The following is a 27767-nucleotide window of genomic DNA, read 5'->3' on the forward strand; positions in this document are numbered from 1 at the left end:
CTGCCATTCCAAATGTCGTGCACACCCCTACAAATTTGGATTCTGGAACGTATGCAGGTGAGGCTGGACTCATTTAGAGCACTGGTCTTTGACTGCTGGGCACGATGGACCACAGGTCTGATCCAGCAGCGGCAATACTCACTGGCTGACCAAACAGACCTGCATAGCTAGCAGGTATATCTTTGAATATTGGTTTAACTGGGTAGAGTTGTTTTTTTTACAGCCAAAACCCCCCCAAGAATTCAATGCTGATTGCCGAATATGTCCCGGCATTCAATTTCCGGGTTTACTGCCTCCCGAAGTCTGATTATTGGGCCCCATGTGTCTAAAAGACCCCACTTCCAGATTACAGGAATTGACCCATTCTTTGGCAACTTGGAACACGTTATAGGAAGTCCATAGTGCCCAATGTGCAACATAAAACAAGAAATGAGCTACAGGCCTACAAATCCTAGTCCAAAAAAAACTCCCATACATCCTCAACCACATTCTCTCCCAAATCATGTTCCCAGTTTTTTCCAATGCTACACACTTGTTTCCACCCTTAAACTTAACCTTCCAATACATTGCAGAGGCCTTCTTGTTTTGCCCAATAAGCCCAACATAAAAATTCCCCAAACCCTTATCTCCTCTGCAGCCTTAGGAGACCCCTTCCCCCCTACCAAAGAATCTGGCTCTTTGTGCCCCTCCCCCTCAAAAAAAATAAAACTCCCATCACTCCTATCATCTAGTCTCCTCCCTCTGGTGAACCATACCCTGTAGATTCCTCAGGCATAGCTTAAGCAATCCATGGAATAGGCCCCAGTCACTCCTGTCCATGCTGGCTATAGCAGCAAAATTGCAAATGTGACCTCTAGCAGTAGTCTTACAGTCCTGTTGCTAGGGGTCAAGCTGTCATATATGCCCCAGTGCTGGAATCATTCCTGCCCAAACCTAGTAGAGAGCAGAGAACCTTTAAGATAGGCCCAGGGGAGTTACAGGGAATGAGGAGTGGACTCTTGGCAGCTCTTTGAGGAGAACTTTTTGTTTGCCTCCCAGGAGCATCAGGCTACAAGCTAACAGCCCAGTGCTTTGGGGATTGAGGGCAAGATTTTTCCAGGATTAATACAAGTTGTGGTATTCATAGAAATGAGCTGGGTTTTGCATGCATTTGCATCTCATTACTAGGTAACCCCCCCTACTGACCTAAATTAATGTGTATGACGGTAATATAATGCACATTAGATCCTAATTCTATAATAGCCCACCTCAAAAACAGGTGCTGACTAGTATGGCAGTAAGTGCTACTCAATAAAAATTAGACGCACTGTATAGAATCGTGCTTAGCATCACCTAAGTGGGCTTAGATATCACTAGGCGTCCTAATTTTAAGTGCACCCAATTTATGCCAGGATTTTCTTCGCCTAAATAACGGCGTCTAATTCACAAGTCACCTAATTAGAAAACACGTGCACAATCTGCCCCCTTTTATGAAGGTGCTTTGGACTAGGTGCCTACGTTTATGTTTCAACAATTTTCTTGAGGACCTCAAAATTATACATCCAAGGAAATATAAAATGACCAACAGGTCATCCCTAAGTCATAGTACTCTTCCCTCCCCCTCCCTCACAAGAAGAAAAGAAACAATCAAGGCAACCAATCATTTGTGGCTAATACATGGTCATTAAAACCTGCAAACTCAAGCAAGGAAATAATGACCAGAAAGAAGAAAGGACACCAGTAACACTCATCCCCTCCCCCAGACCCATCCTCCCCTAGGTGCCTACTTTTTATAGAATGCATTTTTTAAAGTTATATTATTAACAGAATTGTAAGTTTTATGTTGAATTATACCTGCTGAGTTTTGGTGTTGGGAGAAGGATTTTATGTGGACTGCCTGGAGAACTAACAAATTGATTCTGGAAGAGATCAAACCAGCTATGTCACTTGAAGCCCAAATGATGAAGTTATGACTCTCTTATTTTGGTCACACCATCAGAGAAAGATCATTGGCGAAGGACATCATATTTGGGAAGATAGAAGAGGGCAACCTACAACCAGATTACTGGACACGTTGAAGACAACCATTAAAGACAACCGTTGAAGACAACCTTACCACACTAGCCCAAAACCGATTTCTTTTTAGATCTGTAACTCATCAAGTAGCTAGGACTCAAACATGATTTGATGGCATCTAACTATCCCCCCCCCCTTTTTACAAAACAGTGAAAGTGGTTTTTAGCACAGGCCAGAGCGCACAGCATTCAGTGTGCCAGCTAGCGATAAAAATCATTTTCACAGTTTTTTAAAAGGGGCGGTATGCCTGCTGTACACCGCCTTGGGTGAATCTCTTCATAAAGGTGGTTAATAAATCCCAATAAATAAATAGTTTCAATTATGTCCAATTGTAGACAATTATGAGGGGTTAACTGCCAATTATCAGCACCAGTTAAACATAACATTAAATAAAGGGCAATAATCTAGTATGACAGTTACGTATCACCAGTTCTTCAACAAATTAACCAGAGAAAATCTATAATCAAAAGTAGTACTACCGTGTTTCTTTGAAAATAAGACCTACCCCGAAAATAAGCCCTAGTCCCTGGATTCGCTGGCAGCAGTGCTTCCCCCTGCACAGCCGAACCCCCGCTGACTCTCCTATCTTTTCATCTCTCCCTCTCGTCCAAATCCCGCCGACCCTGAGACCTACTACCTCCCTCCACAGGCTGTTTTGTCTGCTGCATCACTGATGATGTCATCAGCAACACGGTGCATGGAAGGCCCCTGTGGGAGAAGGCTATAGAGCAGTGTTTTTCAACCTTTTTTGGGCAAAGGCACACTTGTTTCATGAAAAAAATCACGAGGCACACCACCATTAGAAAATGTTAAAAAATTTAACTCTGTGCCTATATTGACTATATATAAAGTAATTCTCTTGAATAGGAATCAAATAAACACAAGGAAAGTATTTTATAATTACTTTATTATGAAATATTAAGTAAACAGAATAGTGAAAAATTATAAAATACTTTATTCAGTGCGAAACCTGGGCCTGTTTGGCTGAACACAAAGCTGATATTCTGGCTGGAATCGAAGAAAGACACACACGTAGCTCTTCGTCAACAGCTCTCAGTCTCTCTCTGTATTTGGTTTTTATAGCAATCATGCTTGAAAAGCTAATCTCACACAGATATGTAGTGGAAAATGGGAGCAATGTCAAAATAGCTTTGTTTGCCAGAAGGGGGAACTCCTTGGCGGTATCCAACCAAAAACTGTCCAAAGGTAGATCAGCAAATCTTAGCTTGAAACCACGATTTTGTCTCAGTTCAGTTAGTTCCTCCTGCTCCTGTAAAGTCATGTCCTTTCCACCAACTGATGCTGAGCTATAAGGGTCTCTAACCCAGTCAAGGCATTCAGTGGAGACTGAAGAGAAATAAAATGACAACTTCTCCTCAAGAGTTTTTAAATGTTTAACTATTATCTCACACAGTGCAGCAGTGTGAACACCTTGCCATTGCTTGGTGAGTGTGAACATTTCAAGATTGCCACTTTCCACGTGTTGAATCCAGAGTTGCACCTTTGAACGGAATCCATTTATTTTATCTGTACTTGTAAGCAGGTTTTCACTTCGGCCTTGCATTCGTGTGTTCAGTTCATTCAGATGATAAAATATATCTGCCAGGTATGCCAGCCTTGCACACCACTCATCACTTGCAAGCTGCTTTGCGTAATCTGACCTCTCATTTGTCAGAAACACTTTAAGTTCCTCCCGCAGCTCATACACACGAACCAAGACCTTGCCACGCGACAACCACCGGACCTCCGTATGAAACAGCAAGGTTTTATGCTTCGTTCCCATCTCCTCACACAAAGCTGCAAATATGCAACTTTTCACGGGTTGTGACCTTACAAAGTTTACCATGCACACAACATCATCCAACACATGAACTAGGACTGCTGGTAAAGTCTTGGCTACGAGGGCCTCGCGGTGTAAAAAACAATGCGTAACAATCACATCTGGATTTCTTTCCTTCACTCTGCTTACAAAGCCTTTGGTGCGCCCGACCATGGCTGCAGCTCCATCGGTGCAGACACTTGTGCAGTTTTCCCACTTAAGTCCTCCTTTTTCAAGGTATTCTGATGTGACCCGAAAAATTTCTTCTCCTGTTGTTTTTTCTGGCAATGCCTTGCAAAAAAAGAAGTTTTCTCTAATTGCATCACCATCAACAAAACGCACATTGGCCAAGAGTTGAGCATGTCCATTGATATCAGTAGACTCGTCAAGTTGCAATGCAAATTTCTCACTGATACGGATCTTTTCCAAAACCACACTTTCGATGTCTGCAGACATGTCATTAATACGTCTGGAAATTGTGTTGTTTGAGAGAGGGACTTTGGCTATTTCCTTAGCTGCTTCAGGTCCGAGCATCTCCTCTACAATAGCTTTGCAGGCAGGAAGTATTAATGTCTCTGCCACAGTGTGCGACTTTTTTGACTTGGCTATAAGTTCAGCAACTTGATAGCTAGCTTTAAGAACTCTTTCATTTACCTTTGTGGTTTTTCTCATGAAAGCTGCCTGTTTCTCCGTGTTGTCACGCAGGTGAACAAAATAGTCCGCATTCTTGTTTTGAAGCGAAGGGTGTTTCGTTTGGAGATGGCGTTTAAGTTTGCTTGGGACCATAGCACTGTTAGCTAGCTTTTCACCACACACCACGGACAGTGGAGTTGGTTTGTTTGCATCTCCAGTGAAAGTAAATCCAACTGAAATATAGCTTTCGCTATATTGCCTTGCGCCAGAGAATTTGCTTGCGCTAACCATCTTTGCTTTCTTTTGACCCCCACTCATACTTGGGCTCTCATCTGGCTCCAAATTTTGTTCAGAGTCTAGTTCTTTCCTTTTCAAAAACTTGTCCATCACTGCAGTATCTCACTGTCACTCAGGACTTACTGCGCTTGTCTCCTCCAGATAGCCGCTGTCCGTCACACTCAGCACTCTTCTGATCGATCCCCGATGAGCCGGCGGATGACAGCTCCAGATGACAGCTCTGTAAAACTAAACAAGCCAGACCAGCACAGATCAATCCTACACCGTCAATCCTAACAGAAAACCATGTCTTTCAAACACACAGAACACAGAAAACACCTTCGCCTAGTATGGAATATGTCATCACAAACTAACCCCTTACCCTTTTACAAAACTGTAGTGTGGATTTTAGCCACAGTGGTAACAGCCCTGACACTCATAGAATTCTGAGCATCAGAGCTGCTACCACCACGGCTGGCGCTAAAAAACGCTCCACAGTTTTGTAAAAGGGGGGATAAAATAGAAATACACAGTTTCAACGCTGTAGCTCAGAGGTGCCCAAACTTTTTGAGCTTGTGAGCTACTTTAAAATGACCAAGTCAAAATGATCTACCAATAATAAAATTAAAAAACACACTATACGCTGAGAAAATGTTAATTATCATTCCTATTCTGGGTTTTTTTCAAAGAGGTCAAGGCAGATGACTCTATGCATTGTCACCTAAGTAACAACCATACAAAAATAGACAAATATACCCTCCATCCTTTTTATTAAACCACAATAGCAGTTTTTAGCGCAGGGAGCTGCGCTGAATGCCCAGCACTGCTCTTGACGCTCATAGGCTCCCTGCGCTAAAAACCACTATTGCGGTTTAGTAAAAGGGGACCATATTGTAAAATATAGACAGCAGATATAAATTCAGAACTGTGCATAGTAAGTGAAGGGAAGTTTTCATCTCTGGGAATTTACTCAGTTAACTATTAAGTTATTTGGGCAAATTCCTTTGAAAACTGTGGTAATACTGCCTCCACTTTGCTAAATTTAAAATAAAATCATTTTTCCTACCTTGTCTGGTGATTTCTGGTTGCACTTTCTTCTTCTGACTGTGCATCCAATCTTTCTTCCCTTCTATCAGCCTGTATGCTTTCTCTCCTCCACACCTCATTCCCTCCCCCAACTTTTTCTTCCTCTCTCCCTGACCTTTCTTTCTTTTTTTCTGTTTCTCTTCTTTCCTTCTGTTTCCCTGCCTGCCCCCTTTCTTTCTTTCTCCCTGCCGTTCCCCAAGCCACTGCCACTGCCGCTGCCATCGGGGAACAGGACCCACCAATGGATAACAGGCCCCAAAGCCGACGCATGCTCTCCCTGACGTCAATTCTGCAATCGGAGAGGAAGTTCCGCCCAGCCAGGCAGCGATTGGCTGGCCCGAACTTCCTCTCCGACTGCAGAATTGACGTCGGGGAGAAGAAGACTTATCGGCTCGATAGATTAGATCGCCAAGACAAAGTGAGTCCTGGGTGATCGACTCACTTTGCCTTGGCGAGCTACTGGTGCCCCTGCCTTAGAACACTGCCTAGGACCCTGGGGGAGCCCGGGCCCCCTGTCAGCTCCGGGCCCCTGAATGCAGGACTGGTAGTACTGCCCTGATGGCGGCCCTGCGGCACAACACTGCTATAGAGTACTGCCAATGCTGCTCTGTGGAAGGAGGTATGTAGGTCTTGTGGTCGGCGGGGTTTGGATGGGAGGGCGAGATGGAGGGATGGGATGGTCAGCGGGGGTTCAGCTGCGCAGCAGGGCGGGCTGTTCAAGGGTTCTGCTGCAGTTGCACGGAAGGGAGGGATAGAAGCTGGGCAAAGGTTCTGCTGCACGAGGGAGGGATAGAAAGATGCTATGCATAGTGCAAGGGTTCTGCTGCATAGGGGGATGGGAGGGAGGGAGGGAAAGAAAGATGCTGCAGAGGGAAGGTACAAAGGGATGGGTGAGAGGGGAGGAAAGATCCTGCACATTTGGGGGAGAGAAAGGAAAGAGGAAGAATGGGGATGGAGAGGAAAGGAGAGATGATCATTGTACATGAAAAAATAAGACCTACCCTGAAAAAAAGATCTAGTTCGTTTTTGGGCCCCAAATTAATATGACACACTGTGTTATTTTCGGGGAAACACGGTATTACATTCCCCTTCATAAAATTGCTCGTTACTTCTCCAGTCATGTTCTTAACATTTGGAACATCCCAAGCCTCTTTCTCTCAGAGGAGGAACAAGGTAAAGAGAAAATCTGTTGGATTCATCAAATATACAAATCAAGCTCATGGCTCCCAGACCAGGTGAAACTCGAACTCACAATTCACAATTCGTACGGAGCTTAGGACTAATAAAAAAAATGATAATCTTATAACCATCACCGAGTTTTATATTTTTCACTTTTTTTTTTTTTTTAAACAACCATTATTACCCACCTTTTGTTTTTTCCCTTTTATGTTTTTTCCTCTCATCTATCAAAAACTGTAACTACTCCCCCACTTAACCACACATGTCTTGTATGTTTTACCCACACATTAATTTAAAATTAGGTTTACAATCAGTTTGTAAAGTGTGTTATATTTTAACTAACAACAAATTTGTTTTTATGTCACTATTAATATTGTACTTGTTTCATTTATTAATACATGTTATTTCATTGTACATCGCCTAGCAATTTATATAGGCGATTCATCAAGAATAAATAAACTTGAAACTTGAATTCAGTCTTCAACAAGTTCACAGGGTTTCTCTTTTTGCTCTTCTTTTAGATTACAACAAAGGCTGGCTTCCATTCTTTATTCACTAGGAATGCTCAGCCTGTTACCTGTCCTGGATTGCACTAAACACACAGCATAACTTTTCAATAACATCCTCCACCCCAACTGTTGTTAATGAAAATACCAGGAAAAAAAATGCTCTGAAACACGATGTACCAAGTAGGTTGAACTTAGGAGTGAAAAAGTGGAATAACGTGTAAGTTTCATGGCTCCACGTCATTTCCTTCTTGTTTGGGCTGAGAACTTTTCTGCACCCCCTCGTATTACTACTGTTAAATAACTAGGTGAAATTTTGCAGGCTTATCCCATAATCCTACCCCTGTGTCAAGCTTGGTGATGGGTTTGCATATGTCACAATTTTTTTTCAACTACTTCACTTTTTCCAATTCAAAAGCAATAAAGACTTTGTCCCTGGTCTTACTTCTCTTATTTAAGCAGGAGTCTAAGAAAGAGGTTATGTGCAACTGAACCATCACGTTTCCTTGTTGCCTTAACCTCCCCTGCACTCTGAAATACAAGTTTCAAGTTTATTTAAAATTTCTTATACCACCCAATCAGCCTTCTAGGCGGTGTACAAATTCATAAAAACATAAAACAAACTTTAGCTAAAATACAAGTTTAAGCTGACATTACGTCACCAAACTGTAACTTTTAATAACTTTCAAAGACTTTTAAAAACAAAGACAAACAGGAACACAAGGTAAAAAGGCAAGAACTACAAAAGTCAAAGTAAAAGAGAACAATTAAGGAAAAAACAAAAGGAGGGGCTTCAATAAATAGTGTTGAACTCAATTGCCCTTAAAAGGACAGTTAGGTCTCAAAGGCATCAAGGAAGAGAAATTTCTTTAGCTTCGTCTTAAAATTATTAAGAATTGATTCTTCGCATAAGTAATTTGGGATACTATTCCAAAGAGAGGGGGCAGTGACAGAGAAGATAGTAGACCTCATTGTATTTATATACTTCAGTGACTGAATAGAGAAAAGGTTATTAGCTGTCGATCTTAGGGTCTTAGAAGGATTATAAGAGGTAAGAAAATTATTAATAAATTCAGGTTGATTGTTTTGTCTGGTCTTAAATATTAACTGAAGAATTTTGTAAGTGATTCTGTGTTCCACTGGCAACCAGTGGGCTTCTTGCAAAAGGGGAGGTAACATGGTCGGATTTCTTTGCATTGAATATAATCTTTACAGCGGTGTTCTGTATTATCTGGAGTCTTCTGGAGAGGAGTGTGTGGCGCAGTGGTTGGATCTACAGCCTCAGCACCCTGGGGTTGTGGGTTCAAACCCCGCACTGCTCCTTGTGACCCTGGGCAAGTCACTTAATCCTCCATAGCCCCAGGTACGTTAGATAGAATGTGAGCCCACCGGGACAGAGAGGGAAAATGCTTGAGTACCTGATTGTAAAAAAACCGCTTAGATAACCTTGATAGGCGGTATATAAAACCTAATAAACTTGAACTTGAACTTCTTTTTTAGTTATGTCTTTATAAAGGGCATTACAATAGTCAATGCACGAAATCATGAGAGAATGAATCAAAATGTTCAACGATGAGGCATCTAATAGTTTGGATAATGATCTGATCATATGTAGCCGATAAAAGCAACGTTGGACCACTGTACTGATATGAAGATGATATTCACTTTTGTTTTGTCTCAACACAGCTCCCTGTACCTTTGCAAAACTATCAAGATCCACAGAGTAAATTGCTAGATTTTGTCTATGGCTCTTTAGCATACGTTTGTAGCGAACTGTAAGTTGAAATTCAGGGTGATTTTGTTAAACCTTGTTTATTAGGCACTTGTCACATTGCTGAAAATATTCAGTTCTGGGAAATTCAATATATAAAATAAACATGATAATGTACCTGTCTCTTCATAGGACATTCAGGGATACTCAGCCTAACATGATGAGACATAGATTTTGGCAATGTCCAAAAATCACCACTTTTTAGACCCAAGAATATGATCCTGCATCATATGTGTGGAATATAGGGTGGTTAAGAACATAAGAACATAAGCTGTGCCTCTGCTGGGTCAGACCTGAGGTCCATCATGCCCAACAGTCTGCTCACAGGGCAGCCCATCAGGTCCAGGACCTGTATAATAGCCCTCTATCTATACCCTTCTATCCCTTTTTCCTTCAGAAAATTGTCCAATCCCTTCTTGAACTCCAGGTGTCCACCACCTGTTGGGTGAAGAAGAACTTCCTAACATTGGTTCTGAATCTGTCCCCTTTTAATTTTTCCAAATGCCCTCTCGTTCTTGTAGTTGTCGAAAGTTTGAAGAATCTATCCCTCTCCACTTTCTCTATGCCCTTCGTGATCTTGTAAGTCTCTATCATATCCCCTCTAAGTCTCCGCTTCTCCAGCGAAAAAAGCCCCAGTCTCTCTAATCTTTCACCATATGAAAGGTTTTCCATACCTTTTATCAAACGTGTCGCTCTCTTCTGAACCCTCTCGAATATCGCCATATCCTTCTTCAGATATGGCGACCAATATTGGACGCAGTACTCCAGATGCGGGCGCACCATTGCCCGATACAACGGCAGGATAACTTCTTTCGTTCTGCTTATAATACCTTTCTTGTGCCCTGCTCTTCTATTTGATAAATTTTATGTGGTATTCCCTTTACCCAAAGGGTTCAAGGATTTTTTTAATTAGGTACTTATGAAAAAAACCCAAAAAACCCCAGAACCAGAACATACGCAGGTAGGGCTAATCTCAGTTAGAGCGCTGGTCTTTGACCAAGGACTGCCGCGTGAGCGGACTGCTGGGCACGATGGACCACTGGTCTGACCCAACAGCAGCAATTTTTATGTTCTTACTTAGGGTTCCTTTAATTAAGACGCGTTAACCAATTCAGCGCACGCTAAATGCTAAGGCATCCATTATATTTTATAAGTGCCTTAGCATTTGGCGCACACTAAATCGGTTAGTGTGCCTTAATAAAAGGACCCCTTAATTGTTGATGGCAGACCTGCCAATGCTTGTACAAAGGACATCTCAAATGATAACTTTATTGTCATTAGAGAGGCAAAGGGACTGACTTGGACTCCAAAAATGGTCAGAGACTTCATCAAACAGGGGAGCCTTTTTGGAATTCCCTCACACATGTGGTATGCAGCCGATCTTCAAAAAAGGTTCAAGGGGAGATCTGTGAAACTACAGACTGGTGAGTCTGACCTCGGTACCGGGAAAGATGATAGGACCGCATCACTGATCACCTTGACGGACACAATCTGATGAGGACCAGCCAGCACGGCTTCAGCAGAGGAAGATTTTGCTTGACGAACTTGCTGCACTTCTTCGAGGGAGTAAACAGCAGATAGACAAGGGTGACCCGGTCGATATTATATATCTGGATTTTCAGAAGGCATTTGACAAGGTTCCACATGAACGACTACTTCGAAAAATTGCGAGCCATAGAATCGAGGGTAAAATACGTGGATTAAAAACTGGCTGGCAGATAGGAAACAGAGAGTGGGGGTAAATGGACAATACTTGGATTGGAAAAGCATCACGAGTGGAGTGCTGCAGGGTTCGGTGCTTGGACCCGTGCTCTTCAACATATTTATAAACGACCTGGAAATTGGTATGATGAATGAGGTGATTAAATTAGCAGATGACACGAAGTTATTTAGAGTAGTGAAGATGCAGGAGGATTGCGAAGACCTGCAACGTGACATAAACATGCTCGAGAAATGGGCCGCGACATGGCGAATGAGGTTTAACGTCGATAAGTGTAAGGTGATACATGTCGGTAATAAAAATCTTATACACAAATATGTAAGGTTAGACCCCCCCCAAAATGTAAGGTCTGGAGGGGTTAGGTTAAAGCACCCTTACAAATGCTAGGTCCTGGGTTCAATGCCTTCACAGAGGTTTCATTAGGTAGTAAAATCACTGACAAAGACCACTAAGAGTGCTTGCATAAAGAATATATATATATATATTGTGCAGAAATACAGAAAGCAAGATTCATAAAGATTACAATTAAGCATTACAATTGAATAAGTTTTGCAAATACAGAGACTGATTCTGTGTTCTTGTGAATGAGAGAGAACAGACAAAGAAAAGAATCCAAGGGGAAGAAAGACAGGAAAGGGGTGATGTTGAGACAGAGAAGCATGAAGTTCTAGGTAGAGCAAGAAGTGGGGCTGATGTTGAGAGGGGGCTTTTTATAACAAATAGAATCTATTGAAGTTAAGTATCCCCATCCTTTGTAAACTGTCTGAAACAATGGTTAGTTTCACTGATCAGGAAAGTGAGTTAGGTGTGCGAGACTGTAGAAGAATAGGGGGAGGACCTGTCCTTTACAGACTGGAGTCAAATGTAATTTACAGTATGCCTCTGACAATATCTGTGCACCTGGACCCATTGTACATCCTAAGCATCAGACATCTTCTTAACACCTCTTCGCACCTCTTAGCTGCAAGTTCATTTGTTACCTTTTAAGCACTGATTTAATTTAGACTTGCTAAGGCTGTTTGCAATGACATTCCCTAAGGTCAGACATGAATGATATGATCTCCCATAGGCCTTTGCTGGCATTGGTTAGGCCAACCGAAAATGCTTACTGTTAGCAATGCTAGGCTGACAGAATACAGGATGTCCGGTGCAGTACTTGGAGAGACCCCCCAGGAAAGACTTGGGAGTACTGGTTGGGAAGCCATCCATGCAATGTGTGGCAGCGGGGAAAAGGGTGAACAGAATGCTAGGAATGATTAAGAAGGGGATCATGAACAGATCGGAGAAGGTTATCATGCTGCTATACCGGGCCATGGTACGCCCTCACCTGGAATGCTGCGTCCAGCACTAGTCGCCATACATAAGAACATAATAAGAACATAAGAAATGCCTCCGCTGGGTTAGACCTAAGGTCCATCGCGCCCAGCAGTCCGCTCACGCGGCGGCCCATCAGGTCCAGGACCTGTGCAGTAATCTTTTATCTATACCCCTCTATCCCCTTTTCCAGCAGGAAATTGTCCAATCCTTTCTTAAACCCCAGTACCGTTCGCTGCCCTATAACGTCCTCTGGAAGCGCATTCCAGGTGTCCACCACACGTTGGGTAAAGAAGAACTTCCTAGCATTTGTTTTGAATCTGTCCCCTTTCAACTTTTCCGAATGCCCTCTTGTTTTTTTATGTTCTGAAAGTTTGAAGAATCTGTCCCTCTCTACTCTCTCTATGCCCTTCATGATCTTGTAAGTCTCTATCATATCCCCTCTAAGTCTTCTCTTCTCCAGGGAAAAGAGACCCAGTTTCTCCAATCTCTCAGCGTATGAAAGGCTTTCCATCCCCTTAATCAGTCGTGTCGCTCTCCTCTGAACTCTCTCGAGTAATGCCATATCCTTCTTAAGGTATGGTGACCAATACTGGACGCAGTACTCAAGATGCGGACGCACCATTGCCCGGTACAGCGGCAGGATAACTTCTTTCGTTCTTGTTGTAATACCCTTCTTGATTATCCCCAGCATTTTATTCGCTCTCTTGGCGGCCGCTGCGCACTGTGCCGTCGGCTTCATTGTCATTACCCCCAAGTCCCTTTCTTGGGTACTCTCATTCAATAACATCCCTCCCATTGTATAGCTGTGCCTCGGGTTTCTGATTCCCACATGCAATACTTTACATTTCTCTACATTGAACTTCATCTGCCATCTCTCTGCCCATTCTCCCAATTTGTCCAAGTCCCTTTGCAATTTTTCACAGTCTTCCTTTGTCCGAGCTCCACTAAATAGTTTGGTGTCATCCGCAAATTTTATTATCTCACTCTTTGTTCCTGTTTCTAGATCATTTATGAATATATTAAATAGCAGTGGCCCGAGCACTGAGCCCTGCGGGACACCACTCGTGACTTTCCTCCAGTCTGAGTAGTGTCCCTTCACCCCTACCCTCTGTTTCCTACCCGCTAACCAGTTTCTGATCCATCTATGCACGGCTCCGTCCACCCCATGGTTCTTCAGTTTCCGGAGTAGACGTTCATGAGGCACCTTGTCAAAGGCTTTCTGGAAATCTAGGTATATGATGTCTATGGGGTCTCCTTTGTCCATCTGTTTGTTAATTCCCTCGAAGAAGTGCAATAAGTTGGTCAGACACGATCTCCCCCTGCAGAAACCATGTTGGCTGGTTATCAGAAGTTCGTGTTTTTCAAAATGTTCATCAATTTTTTCTTTTATTAGTGCTTCCGCCATTTTCCCCGGAACAGAGGTCAGACTCACCGGTCTGTAGTTTCCCGGGTCTCCTCTTGATCCCTTTTTAAAGATGGGCGTAACGTTGGCTATCTTCCAATCCTCCGGAATCACACCTGTTTTCAGAGACAGGTTGCAAATTTGCTGTAGTAGTTCCGCTATTTCCTCTTTTAGTTCCTTCAGCACCCTTGGATGGATTCCATCCGGACCCGGGGATTTGTCAGTTTTTAGTTTTTCTATCTGTCTGCGCACATCATCAAGGCTCACTTCTATGGATGTTAACTTTTGTGCTTGATTTCCATTGAAGAATTGCTCAGGTTCCGGTATGTTGGTTGTGTCTTCGTTTGTGAATACAGATGAAAAGAACATGTTAAGTCTTTCTGCGACCTCTTTCTCTTCCTTCACCGCTCCCTTCCTGTCTCCGTCATCCAGTGGTCCCACCTCCTCCCTAGCCGGCTGTTTCCCTTTAACATATCTAAAGAACGGTTTGAAATTTCGTGCTTCCCTGGCTAGTGTCTCTTCATACTCTCTTTTGGCTTTTCGTACCACACGGTGACATTCTTTTTGATACTTCCTGTGCTCTCTCCAGTTTACCTCAGTTTTGTCCCTTTTCCATTTTCTGAATGAATTTTTCTTATTGCTTATCACTTCCTTCACTATTTTAGTTATCCACGCCGGGTCTTTTATTCGACTCTTGTTGCACCCTTTTCTGAATTTGGGGATATATAGATTTTGCGCCTCGCTCACCGTGTCCTTGAAAAAGGACCAGGCATGTTCTACCGTCTGCCATTTTTGGGAAGTGTTCCTAAGTTTCTTCTTTACCATTCCCCTCATTGCTTCGTAGTTACCCTTCCTGAAGTTAAAAGTTGTCGCTATGGTTCTCTTTCTTTTCAGTATTCCTACTTCCATCTTGAACTTGATCATATTATGATCGCTGTTTCCCAACGGTCCCACTACTTCCACTTCCTTTGCAGGTCCCCTTAGCCCATTTAGGATTAGATCCAGAGTGGCATTTTCTCTTGTCGGTTCTCTAACAAGCTGTTCCATGAAGCAATCTTGTACAGCCTCCAGAAATTCTGTCTCCCTAGCGCATCTTGAACTTCCGAGACTCCAGTCTATCCCAGGGTAGTTGAAGTCTCCCATAATAACCGTGTTACCGCCTTTGCATTCTCGCTTCATCTCGGCTTCCATTTCTTCATCGATGTCTCCGGTTTGTCCGGGTGGACGATAGTATAGGCCTATCTTTATTTCAGGCCCTTTCCTTCCTGGTATTTTAACCCATAGTGATTCTAGCTTGTTGGTCGTCTCCGCTGTGTCCATTCTTGTTGATTGTATGCTTTCTTTTATGTATAGTGCTATTCCACCTCCTTTCTGTCCTGACCTGTCCTGGCGATAGAGCTTGTACCCCGGCAGTGCTGTATCCCATTTGCTTTCCTCATTCCACCATGTTTCAGAGATTCCAATGATGTCTATGTCTTCTGCAATGATCATGGCTTCTAATTCCCCCATTTTGTTTCTTAGGCTCCTTGCATTAGTATATATGCAATTTAGCTCCTGGAATTTTGCTGCCTTTAATTCCTTTCCCTGTGCTTCGGTCTTTAGATACTTCTCTTGGGCTACAATCTTTCTAACCTTCTCTTCTTGATTAGTTGACTCCTGTAATTTGTCCATTGTTTCTTCCCAGCCTTTTTTCCCCTCAGTATCTTCACGGGATACCTTTTTCCAAAACATCGACGCTTGGTCGACTGTCGGCTTTCCCCTTCTTCTTAGTTTAAAGCCTGTTCTATTCCTCTCTTGACATTGTTTGCTAGAAGTCTAGTTCCCGCTGTGCTCAGGTGCAATCCATCTCTCCTGTAGAGCTTGCTCTTGCCCCAGAACGTCGTCCAGTTCCTCACGAAGTGGAATCCTTCTTCCTCACACCATCTCCTCATCCACGCATTTATTGATTGTAGTTCATCCTGCCTTTTCACATCTGCCCTCGGTACCGGTAGGATCTCTGAGAATGCTATCTTCTGGGTCCTCATCTTCAGCTTCCTTCCCAGAATCTTGAACTGTTCTATCAGCGAACTTCTTTTGTAGTCTCTCCTGCTGACATCATGAAGAAGGACACAGTACTACTCGAAAAGGTCCAGAGAAGAGCGACTAAAATGGTTAAGGGGCTGGAGGAGTTGCCATACAATGAGAGATTAGAGAAACTGGGCCTCTTCTCCCTTGAAAAGAGGAGACTGAGAGGGGCATGATTGAAACATTCAAGATAATGAAGGGAATAGACTTAGTAAATAAAGACAGGTTGTTCACCCCCAAGGTAAAAAACAAGAGGGCACTCTCTAAAGTTAAAAGGGGACAGATTCCTTACAAACATAAGAAAGTTCTTCATCACCCAGAGAGTGGTAGAAAACTGGAACACTCTTCCGGAGGCTGTTATAGGGGAAAATACCCTTCAGGGATTCAGGACAAAGTTAGACAAGTTCCTGCTGAACCAGAACGTACGCAGGTAAGGCTAGTCTTAGTTAGGGCACTGGTCTTTGACCTAAGGGCCGCCGCGTGAGCGGACTGCTGGGCACGATGGATTACTGGGCTGACCCAGCAACGGCAATTTTTATGTTCTTATGTTCTAATTTTGGCTGATACAGACTGGTAGTAAAATTTCCTCTTTCTTAAGTTAAGGGACCGGAGGGGGGGGGGGGGGGAGAAGGACATTCTGATGTTGAAAGCACAGTTACTTACCGTAACAGTTGTTATCCAGGGAAAGCAGGCAGATATTCTCAACAGTGGGTGACATCACCGACAGAGCCCCGCAGCGGACAGCCTCGAAAGCAGACTTGCTTGAAGATCTTTGTAAGAGCTTCCGAGTGCTGCACTGCACATGCGTAAGTGCCTTCCCGCCCGAGTTAGGGTGCGCGTCTCACTTCCGGCTCACCACACAATTGTTTCCCACGTACTCACCTTTATAGGACCCCCAGGTACCCCTAAAGAAGACTTTTTGTTGAAACATGGACCGTGTTGGGTCCTGTATCCCTAGCGGACTAGGTCCTTTAAGGCTCTTATGTGGATGATTTATTTTTATGTGGATGGAATTATTTTATGTGGATGATTTCAGTGTACCTTTGGAACTCTGACACTTTCAAATAAAGTCCATTTAGGAATATCGTCACTCCACAGAGTTTTTTTGTGGTTACCTCAGTTCAGATACCTAGCTAAGAAGCCAACAGGTGGGTGACGTCACCGACGGAGCCCCGTAGTGGAGAGCTTCGCAAGCAGACTTGCTTGAAGATCTTTGTAAGAGCTTACGAGTGCTGCACTGCGCATACACGAGTGCCTTCCCGCCCGAGTCAGGCCATGCGTCTCCTATGAGGTACCTCAGTTCAGATAACTAGCTAAGAAGCTAACCAGGGGAGGAGGGTGGTTTGTGTGACTATCTGCCTGCTGTCCCTGGATAACAACTGTTACAGTAAGTAACTGTGCTTTATCCCAGGACAAGCAGGCAGCATATTCTCAACAGGTGGGTGACCTCCAAGCTAAGCATAATGGGATGGAGGGAGAGTTGGCAAGTTAAGAAAAGAAATTTTATAAAACAGACTGACCAAAATGGCCATCCCGTCTGGAGAAAGTATCCAGACAGTAATGAGAGGTGAAAGTATGAACCGAGGACCAAGTGGCAGCCTTGCAGATTTCCTCAATAGGAGTTGATTTGAGGAAAGCTACAGACGCCACCATTGCTCTAACTTTGTGGCCCATGACTCGACTCTGCAGAGGGAGACCAGCCTGAGCATAGCAGAAAGAGATGCAAGCAGCTATCCAGTTGGATATGGTTCGCTTCGAGACAGGATGCCCCAATTTATTTGGATCGAAGGAGATGAAAAGTTGTGGGGCTGTCCTGTGAGGTTGAGTGCGTTGCAAGTAGAAAGCCAAAGCACGTTTACAGTCCAAAATATGGAGCGCCACTTCTCCAGGGTGAGAATGAGGCTTCGGAAAAAATACTGGAAAAACAATAGATTGATTGACGTGAAATTCTGAAACAACTTTAGGTAAGAATTTTGGATGAGTGTGGAGGACCACCTTGTCATGGTGGAAAACTGTGAAAGGTGGATCCATAACCAAAGCTTGTAACTCACTGACTCTTCGAGCAGACATGAGGGCAATCAGGAAAACTACTTTCCAAGTAAGGTACTTGAGATGAGCCTTATCAATTGGTTCAAATGGAGGCTTCATCAATTGAGCCAGGACAATATGGAGATCCCATACCACTGGAGGTGGTTTGAGCAGTGGGTGAACATTAAAAAGTCCTTTCATAAAGTGGGAAACCACAGGGTGTGCAGACAGAGGTTTCCCATTAAGAGGCTGATGAAACGCAGCAATCGCACTGAGATGGACTCGGATAAATGTAGACTGGAGTCCAGATTTTGATAAGTGAAGTAAATAATCCAAAACAGAAGCCAAGGAGGTAGACATTGGCTCCATATGGCAAGTGGAACACCAAGCAGAAAATCTAGTCCATTTCTGGCCCTAAAACTGCCTAGTGGATGGTTTTCTGGAAGCTACTAAAATATCCTGTACAGACTGAGAGAACTGTAGAGTCTATTAGGTTGAAAGGTACCAAGCTGTTAAGTGTAGAGACTGCAGGTTGGGATGTAGCAAGGACCCTTGACTCTGAGTAAGCAGAGAGGGAAAAACTGGTAGAAGCAGAGGCTCCCTGGTGCTGAGTTGAAGTAGAAGGGAGTATCACGGTTGTCTGGGCCACCGAGGAGCTATCAGAATCATGGTGGCATGTTCTGTCTTGAGTTTGACAAGAGTCTTGAGAATCAGAGGGAATGGAGGGAAGGCATAGAGAAACTGACCCGTCCAATCCAGTAGGAAAGCATCTGCCTCGAGATGCTGGGGAGAGTATATTCGGGAGCAGAATTGAGATGTCTTGTTGTTGAGGGGAGAGGCAAAGAGGTCTATTTGAGGAGTCCCCCATCAAGCAAACACTTGACGTAGAGGTGAAGAATTGAGTGTCCATTTGTGTGGTTGCAGAAGACGATTCAACTTGTCTGCCAGATAGTTGTGCTGACCTTGAATATAGACAGCTCTGAGAAAGATGTTTTGATGGATTGCCCAATTCCACAGCTTCAGAGCTTCTTGACAAAGGGAGTGAGATCCCGTCCCTCCCTGTTTGTTGACATAGTACATAGTGACTTGGTTGTCCGTCCGGACAAGGATGACCTTGTTGTGAAGAAGGTGTTGAAAAGCTTTGAGGGCATTGAAAATCGCTCTGAGTTCCAACAGACTGATGTGACAAAGACGGTCCGGAGGAGACCAATGACTTTGGGTAAGGAGACCGTCTAGATGGGCTCCCCATATGTAGGTTGAAGAGTCTGTTGTAAGAACCTTCTGATGAGGGAGATTGTGGAACAGCAAATCTCTGGAAAGATTGGAAGAGAGCATCCACCAGTGGAGAGACTGCTTCAACAAAGGAGTTACTGTAATTTGTTGAGAAAGCGGGTCGGTAGTTTGTTGCCACTGAGATGCCAGGGTCCACTGAGGTATGCGAAGATGAAGTCTGGCAACAGATGTCACGTGAACTGTGGAAGCCATGTGACCGAGCAGAACCAGCATTTGTCTTGTTGAAATTGAGGTGAGATGAGACACTTGATGGCAAAGGCGAATGAGGGTATCGCGACGTAGTGGAGGTAGAAACACTCTGAGCTGGACAGTGTCCAGAGTGGCCCCAATGAACTGGAGAGACTGAGATGGAGGTCAACTGGGATTTTGGAAAGTTGATTTCGAACCCCAGACTTTGGAGGAACATAATAGTCTGTTGGGTCGCTGCAATAACACCTTGTTGAGAAGGGTCTTTGACGAGCCAGTCGTCCAGGTACGGAAAAACTTGAAGACCCTGGGTACGGAGGGCTGCAGCCACCACCACCAGACACTTTGTGAAGACTCTGGGGGATGAGGCGAGTCCGAAGGGAAGAACTCTGTATTGTAGATTAAGATTCCCCACCCGAAATCTTAAATACTTGTGAGAGGCTGGATGAATCGGGACATGAGTGTAAGTCTCTTTGAGATCCAGAGAGCATAGCCAATCTCCCTGATTCATCAGGGAAGACAGAGTTGGCAAAGAAAGCATCCAAAACTTCTCTTTGACTAGAAATTTGTTGAGGGCTCTGAGGTCCAGAATGAGTCGTAAATCCCGTCTTCTTTGGAATTAGAAAATAAGGGGAATTAAAGCCCATGTCCCGTTGGTTCAGAGGAACCTCTTCGACAGCTCGAAGGCGAAGAAGAGCCTGAGCTTCCTGAAAAAGAAGGGGAAGTTGCGACGAATTGGAAGGACACTCTCTTGGAGGGCGATCTGGAGGCACCTGAAGAAAGTGAAGTGAGTATCCCTCCCAAAGGATGTTGAAAACCCAGAGATCTGAGGTGATCATCTCCAACTGGTGATAAAAGTGGTGAAGACAACCTTCTATGGGCAAAAGAGAATTCTGATGCAGGGAGGTTTGCATGCTCAGAGTGGGAATGTCAAAAAGACGGAGCAGGTTTAGTCGCAGCAGAAGTCTGAGCCTTCTGCTGTCGTTGCTGTGGAGGCCTTCTAGGCAGAGGCCTGGAGAAAGCTGGTGTCGTTTTTTGAGGATAACGACATAGTGGTTGCTTGTACGGCCGAGCAGGAGTCTTAGGCTTTGGCCGAATTAAGGAAGAAAAAGAGCGCTCATGTTCAGAGAGATGTTTTGTAGCCGCCTCAATAGAATAATCAAAGATTTCATTGCCCTGGCAAGGTAAGTTCGCTAGACGGTCTTGCAAGTTGGGCTCCATATGAACAATGCAGAGCCAGGCTAGACGACGCATGGCTACTGCAAAGGTAGAGACTCTAGAAGAGAGCTCAAAGGCATCATATGTGGCTTGCAGCATGAAGAGTCGAAGTTGAGATAGAGTTCTGTTTAAATTCAGGAAGACTCTGCTCCTCTAGAGCTGGGTAGAACTTAGGCATCAATTTGAGGAAATAGTTGAAATAAGCAGTAAAAGTGAGAATTATCACTATATCATGGAATTTTGATATTGCCTGCGACCAAACTTGTCCATGGTACGGCCCTCCCTGCTTAGAGGGACCGCAGCGTAGAGCTTAGATGGGTGAGCTTTCTTCAGAGAAGATTCCACAACCAAGGACTGGTGGGATAATTGAGATTTCTCAAAGCCCTTGCAAGGTACTGTGCGATACCTAGATTCCAGCTTGGATGGGATGGCTGTAATGGAATAAGGAGTTTCCATGTTCCGGAAGAAAGTTTGCTTCAACACCGGAGTCATAGGAAGCCTCAAGGTCTCCTTGGGCGGATGAGGTAACTCCATATCGGCCAAGTATTCAGGAGATCCAGCTGAAGAGCTTGTCCCATGTCAAAAACAAATTTGGCAAAAGAGGCAGACTTTGAGGTTGAGGCACCTTCAGGAGAAGGAGTGCGAGACTTGGGAACCACTGAATACGAGGGAGAAGCCTCTCTGGAATACTGCAAAGGAGGCTCAGAGTCCAGGCACACAGTGATTGAAGAAGCTGCACTACTTGCAACAGGAGGAGTTAAAGAGTGCTTGCGCTTCAAAACCCTCGATGGTGAAGTTCTCAGGGTTCAAGGAACAGAGTGGGTCGAGGCAGGAGAAGACTCCCTCGGAGGCGGTCTCGATGGAGGAGTCTTCAACTTCGATGGATATCGAGGAGAAGCCGCTGGTGTAAGAGCCTTGCGACACTTATGCTTAAATTTAGTAGAAGCCTCAACAGCTTTTGATAAACGAGGCATGGAAGACTCAGTATCTGGAGGAGTAGAGGGTTTTCGTTGAAGAAGGGACTCCAGACTAAGCTTAGAAGTGAGATGCCTCGAATGCCTCGAGCGATGCCTTGATCGAGGTTGAGGAGATTGATACCGAAGAGAAGGCGAAGAGTCACTGGATGAGAGACAATGAGACTTCTGAGGCTTGCCTCGAGGTGCTTCTACAGGAGTCTCAGACTGCTGCTCAGGCTGGCTCGCAGGAAGCAGGGTCGAGGACGGGAGTAGTTGAGCCATGACCGAGGAAATCTGAGTGGTCAGAATGGCTTTTAACATGTCCTCGAACATGGGCACCGAGACAAAGGGATCAGGTCTCGAAGATGCAGCAGTGCGCTCCAAGGAGGGCGACCTCGAGGATGAGTATTCCCGATGCTTGGAGGCACGCTTAGCTGGAGGTCTAGTAGAGGCTGGTAGGCCAGCAGATACGGCCTGGGATGCCTGGGACTCCAGAGGCTTCTTAGGAGTAGTACCTGATGGATCCAAAATTGGCTGGCGGATAGGAAGCAGAGGGTAGTAGTAAAAGGACACTACTCTGACTGGAAAGGGGTCACGAGTGGTGTCCCACAGAGGTCTGTGCTGGGACCGCTGCTGTTCAATATATTCATTAATGATCTGGAAACGGGCACGAAGTGTGAAGTTATCAAGTTCGCGGACGATACAAAACTCTCCAACAGAGTCGAAACTGTTGAGGAATGCAAAGAATTACAGAGCGACCTGAACAAACTGTGTGAATGGGCAAAAAGATGGCAGATGAGCTTCAATGTAGAGAAATGTAAGGTCTTGCACACGGGGAAAGGAAACCCCATGTACAGCTATACGATGGGAGGAAGGGTGCTGGGGAAAGGCACCCTAGAAAAAGACCTGGGGGTATTGGTGGATACAACAATGAAGCCAGCAGCGCAATGTGTAGCGGCCTCAAAGAAAGCAAACAGAATGCTGGGCATTATCAAAAAGGTATCACTACCAGAACGAAGGAAGTTATCCTGCCATTGTATTGAGCAATGGTGCGACCACATCTGGAATACTGTGCCCAATACTGGTCACCGTACCTTAAGAAAGACATGGCGATGCTTGAGAGGGTCCAGAGGAGAGCAACTAGGATGATAAAAGGAATGGAGAACCTTTCATATTCCGAAAGGTTAGACAAACTGGGGCTCTTTACCCTGGAAAAGCGGAGACTGAGAGGAGACATGATACAGACGTATAAAATCATGAAAGGCATAGAGAAGGTGGAGAGGGGCAGATTCTTCAGACTAGCGGGGACAACAAAAACAAGAGGTCATTCAGAAAAACTGAGAGGGGACAGATTCAAAACGAATGCAAGGAAGTTTTTCTTCACTCAGAGGGTAGTGGACACCTGGAACACGCTTCCAAATGAGGTAATAGGACAGAGTACAATACTGGGTTTCACAATGGGACTGGATGACTTCCTGGAAGTGAAAGGGATTACAGGGTATAGATAGAAGGTTACTCTACAGGACATAAGCGAAAAGCGTATGACAGTTTTAGGGTATGAGCACTATCAGGTCCTGGACCTGAGGGGCTGACACGTGAGCGGACTGCCGGGCACGATGGACCTCCGGTCTGACCCGACAGGGGCAATTCTTATGTTCTTATGAGAGACAGGAGACTTACCCGTTGAGGAGGTCTTCATAGGAACTGCTGCCAAGGCTTTCGAGGTCGAAGGTGTCGAGATCGAGGCCTTGATGGAGGCAGAGGCTAGAGTCGATGTCGAGGACTTAGAGATCGAGGCCGTCCCTGAAGCCGAGGTCGAGACCTTGTCAGACGGCTGGTCCATCGTGCCAAAAAGTTGGAGGAGCTTGGCACGGCGCCGATGAAGGGCCCGAGGTTGGAAGGTAGCACAGTGCAAACAAGTGTCGGGGCAATGTTCAGGACCCAGGCAAGCAATACACCGACTGTGAGGATCAGTGATTGAAAGGGTCTTGTTGCACTGGCTACACTTTTTGAACCCGGTGAGAGGCTGGGACATAGAAAAAACAAAGGCTGACGTACTGAACGAGGTGAGCGGCCAGGCCTAGGCCGTAAGGCCGCTGGCTGGAAGAAAAAAGAAATAAAGAAAAATTAAAAGGTTTTTTTTTTTTTAGATTTGTCAAGAAAAGAAAATTCACTAATGAAACGCGAGCACAGCGACTATTAAAATAATAAAGCCTTGGTGAGAGAAGGCAACGAAGGCTGCAGAGCTGAAAGAAGAGGACTTCTCGGCTCCGCGGAAAACATTGAACTGAGGTACCTCACAGGAGACGCGCACCCTAACTCGGGCGGGAAGGCACTCACTCGGAAGCTCTTACAAAGATCTTCAAGCAAGTCTGCTTTCGAGGCTGTCGGCTGCGGGGCTCCGTCGGTAACGTCACCCACTATTGAGAATATGCTGCCTGCTTGTCCTGGGATAATGTCTTTTATATATGGTAATACATATTAAGCAATTCTGAAGAATAAACAATGTAAAAAAGAGAAATTTCTTAATGGAAAGGTGGAAATGTTGATGGATCTTTGCAACAGTCTACAAAAGAGGTGGTGGAAGCAAAGAGGATTCTAGGATCAGTGGCTGGAAGAAGTGGGATAATGGTCCTTATCTACTCTCACACTCACGCTTTGGCAATGATTGGATACAGTTGCCTGCAGCTTTCTGGACAGATCCCCTCATGCACTAATTGAAAGGGAGAACTAGTGACAAAATTAAATCTTGAAAGGGATGTCTGGGTGTAAGCTACACCAGAACGTGACAGTCTCATAGGGTCAAAGTGTATGCATTCCATTCCAGCACTATTAATACAGCTGATATTTATACCCATGAACTGCAGCTGCAGAACTCAGCACAGGCCAGAGAACGTTAACATAGGAGAGAAGCAAAGCGGTAGGCTTGCAGAAATCCCCCATTATCTTCCTGGTGGTCCAAGCACCACCCAGCGTTTGCTGCCAACACCCTGAGCAGAAGCACATCTGACAAGGAATCAGGGCCAAGGAGTGCTGTTTTCAGCCATCGCCTCACATAAGGACATGGAGAATACGGAGGGACATACTCTGAATTTGGGAGCCGTAGCATCTCCCACTGGTGTGGCCCGTTTGTTACAGGCAGCATTTGGATGTACTACCTTCAGTCTAGTGGCGCACCGAGCAGGGTTCAGTGCAGCTCCTGGGACTTTCTGTGTCTTTGTATGGTGTTTCTGTTTTGCTGTTACAGTTTTCATCCTCACTTGTGAACTCACACGTATGCACAGCTGCCTGCATGTCCTGTCCTGGGGTAATTTCACTGCTGCTTTTGCCATGCTGGCCACACTACTGTCCATTACAGCAGCAATTATCTATGTTCTCTATTTTGTGCAGCTCAGTTGCTACTCGATCGGTTGTGAAGTTAGAGACTTCCGCATTGCGGCCAGTGTTTTTGCCAGCTTATTATTCATTGTGTACATGGTGGAAGTATTCCTGATCCGGGCTAGGCCTGGCCAGGCCAGCAGTTATATGGCCACCATCTCTGGCCTTTTGAAAATTGTCCAGGCTTTTGTGGCTTGCATCATCTTTGGAGCCCTGGTGAGTGAAAGCCAGTATAAGCGCTATGTGGCCACTCAGTGGTGTGTGGCTGTCTACAGTTTCTGCTTCATGGTCACTGTGGTAATCATTATCCTGAATGTGACAGGGAAGAGGGCAGTCCTCCACTGCCCATTTGAGCGCTTGGTGGTTATCTACACAGTGCTGGCAGTGTTACTGTACATGAGTGCTGCTGTGATCTGGCCCGTGTTTTGCTTCGATAATAAATATGGCTCAGTACAGCGCCCACAGCAATGCAGTTGGGGGAGATGTGCTTGGGACAGCCAGCTGGTGATCACCATCTTCACTCATCTCAACCTGCTTCTTTACATTGTGGACTTGGTGTACTCACAGCGTCTCCACTTTGTCAATCAACCTTAAAGAAGAGGAGGGGAATTGTGTCACATGGCAAAGCTACAGGATGCAGCAGGGCAGGGTGTTGAAGATACTTGTGAAATGTGCTTTACTCCCAGCATGAGTTTGGACTTGCAGTGTGTACTAACAGTGGTCTGTGGTGAGGGTGGGGTGAGGAATGAATCACCTGCCATCCTACTCCCCACCTTCGTGACCTTCAGACAGTAATGGTGACTTTGCAACAAGGGAAAGAAGGGGTTGGGAAGGATGTCAAAGAGGAGGAACATAGTCATTGTTTCAAAGTTTATACTTTAATAGGGCAATTCTTCCTACTTGCTTGAAGGCTCTTTATCTCATGCTTTTTGGAATTCCCAATGATAGTTTTTGGGATCCCAGGTAGCAAGTTGGATGCACAAGAAGCTAGACACTCCTTAAAGTGTTGGCAAAATGGGAGGTTTATATACAATTTTTTTCCTGCAAGACTGAGAAGTTTGATTTTTAACCAGCTTATGTATAATTTCCTTTCTCGGCAGTGGAGTATGGGGGGAGGGGGGATTATTTTGGAGCTGTGAAGAGTTAGAAATTGGACTATTTTCTTTAATGGAATGAACTGTGTTATATTTATGCTATTGAGGAAGTATAATTATTCTGGTATAGGATTGTAGGTTCATTAATAAAATAGATTTCCACCTAAAAGGGCAATTCTGTAACCTAGGAGCTTACATTTTAAGCAAGTGTGTTATTGTTTAGTTCCTGTGCATATCCATATGCACATTATCCGTGAAGTGTTAAGAGAGATCTGTGTTCTGCAAATACCTGTTTAACTTAGAGCGGCATAATAAAAAAAAAGTCTAAGTCCATTTTGGGCCTAAGGTGCTAGTCATCCAAAGTAGACAGCATCTAAAGTACATTCTCGAAAAATATGTCCAAAATAATTTTTTTTTTGAGAATCGTCTACTTCTAAGTTCAGCTGTTTGATTGTCCAGACTGTGCAGCTCTACTAGGCTTTCCTATGCAGGTGCTGATGTTCTGGAGGCAGGTATGTACGTTTTTATTCCAATTTTTATGGTGGTGGAGGGGGTGGTGTCAGTGATCACTGGGGGGAGTATGTGGTGATCTGTACTTTATCCCTGCAGTGGTTATTTGGTCACTTTAGATACCTTCTGGGCACTTATACCTGTTTTTAGATCGCCTAAGTCACAACGTATAAGTTCCATCTAGGCAGTCTCGTTAAACTTTTGATTATCGGTGCAGGAAGACTAAGTCTAGGTCAGCCCACATCCCACCCTAACCACTCCTCGAAAAACACCCCTTTTCACTCTGGGCCCACAGTGGCAGTGAAAAGGCCTAAGCTGCTTTTAGATACGTCTAAAACCCGTTTCGATTATCGGCACTTGGACAACTTACCTGTCTTTTTGATCATCCAAGTGCCAATTGAGGCGGGTTTTTAGACATATTTTTGTTTCGATTATGAACCTCATCGTGTGTAATTGCAAGTGGTATATTCTACACCTGGGTGGACTCCCACTTATGTACATATCTGTCATCTGCACATGTGCCAGCTCTTATGGCTGATGCAAGTATAGATGTCCAAGCATGAGGTGAACCAGTATTCTCTAATTGAATCTAGGCATTTCTACTGTGCAGCCTTGAGGCACCTACAGTCATATGAAAAAATTAGGACACCCCATGAAATATTTAGTTCTTTCTTAAGAAATGTTCATATATTGATGTCAAATCTTTTTTTTATTTATATCTGGAAAAGAAAGTGATGTGATTGTAGGTAAACAACAAAAATTTTCCTTGATTTACTAATGAAACAAAAGATATCCACAAAAATGTGTATTATAACTGAGGAATAAATTAGGACACACCCACATATTTTCCCTCTTACAGTGGCTCAAATCACACACAGGTGTATCACATCAGGTGTACATGATTAGAACATCGTTACTCAGCATTTTGAAGGAGGTTTGCCCTACTTAAACCTCAGACATTTAGTTTGGTGTGCTCATGACTGCTGCAGTGAGAGTGAACACCCTGGTGAGATCAAAAGAGCTGTCTGAGGCCTTGAGAAAGAAGATTGTAGCAGCTTATAAGTCTAGTAAGGGATTTAAAAAGATCTCGATAGAATTTGACATTAGCCATTCCACGGTCTGGAAAATAGTGTACAAGTGGAGGACTTTCCAAACAACTGCCAACATGTCCAGGTCTGGCCGTCCAAGCAAGTTAACCTCCAGAGCAGAGCACAAGATCAAGTTTCAAGTTTATTAGTGTTTTTGATTAATCGCTTAATCATAATTCAAAGCGATG

General features: G+C 44.4%; 2 protein-coding genes across 2 annotated transcripts; one reads left to right on the top strand and one right to left on the bottom strand.

Annotated features, from left to right (window-relative positions):
- Nucleotides 1-886: 886 nt before the first annotated feature.
- LOC117367883 (zinc finger BED domain-containing protein 5-like) lies at nucleotides 887-4894 on the bottom strand. Its single transcript, XM_033960941.1, has 2 exons — nucleotides 3166-4894; nucleotides 887-933 (listed from the first exon to the last, which is right to left on the bottom strand). The coding sequence occupies exons 1-2, from the start codon at nucleotides 4892-4894 to the stop codon at nucleotides 887-889; spliced, it is 1776 nt and encodes a 591-aa protein (XP_033816832.1).
- A 19493-nt stretch (nucleotides 4895-24387) lies between these two features.
- MYADML2 (myeloid associated differentiation marker like 2) lies at nucleotides 24388-26155 on the top strand. Its single transcript, XM_033961225.1, has one exon. The coding sequence runs from the start codon at nucleotides 24573-24575 to the stop codon at nucleotides 25479-25481; it is 909 nt and encodes a 302-aa protein (XP_033817116.1). The 5' UTR covers nucleotides 24388-24572; the 3' UTR covers nucleotides 25482-26155.
- The last annotated feature ends 1612 nt before the right edge of the window (nucleotides 26156-27767 follow it).

The sequence above is a fragment of the Geotrypetes seraphini genome, chromosome 10 (genome assembly GCF_902459505.1).
Source record: "Geotrypetes seraphini chromosome 10, aGeoSer1.1, whole genome shotgun sequence".
Taxonomy (NCBI): Eukaryota; Metazoa; Chordata; class Amphibia; order Gymnophiona; family Dermophiidae; genus Geotrypetes; species Geotrypetes seraphini.

Excerpts from the sequence above, each read along its gene's own strand:
- LOC117367883 (XM_033960941.1), bottom strand. The coding sequence starts at position 4,894 with ATGGACAAGTTTTTGAAAAGGAAAGAACTAGACTCTGAACAAAATTTG. Across the intron at positions 934-3,165 it reads ATTTTCCACTACATATCTGT|GTTTGGGCAGGAATGATTCC; the intron begins GTGAGATTAGCT and ends GCTCTCTACTAG.
- MYADML2 (XM_033961225.1), top strand. The coding sequence starts at position 24,573 with ATGGAGAATACGGAGGGACATACTCTGAATTTGGGAGCCGTAGCATCT.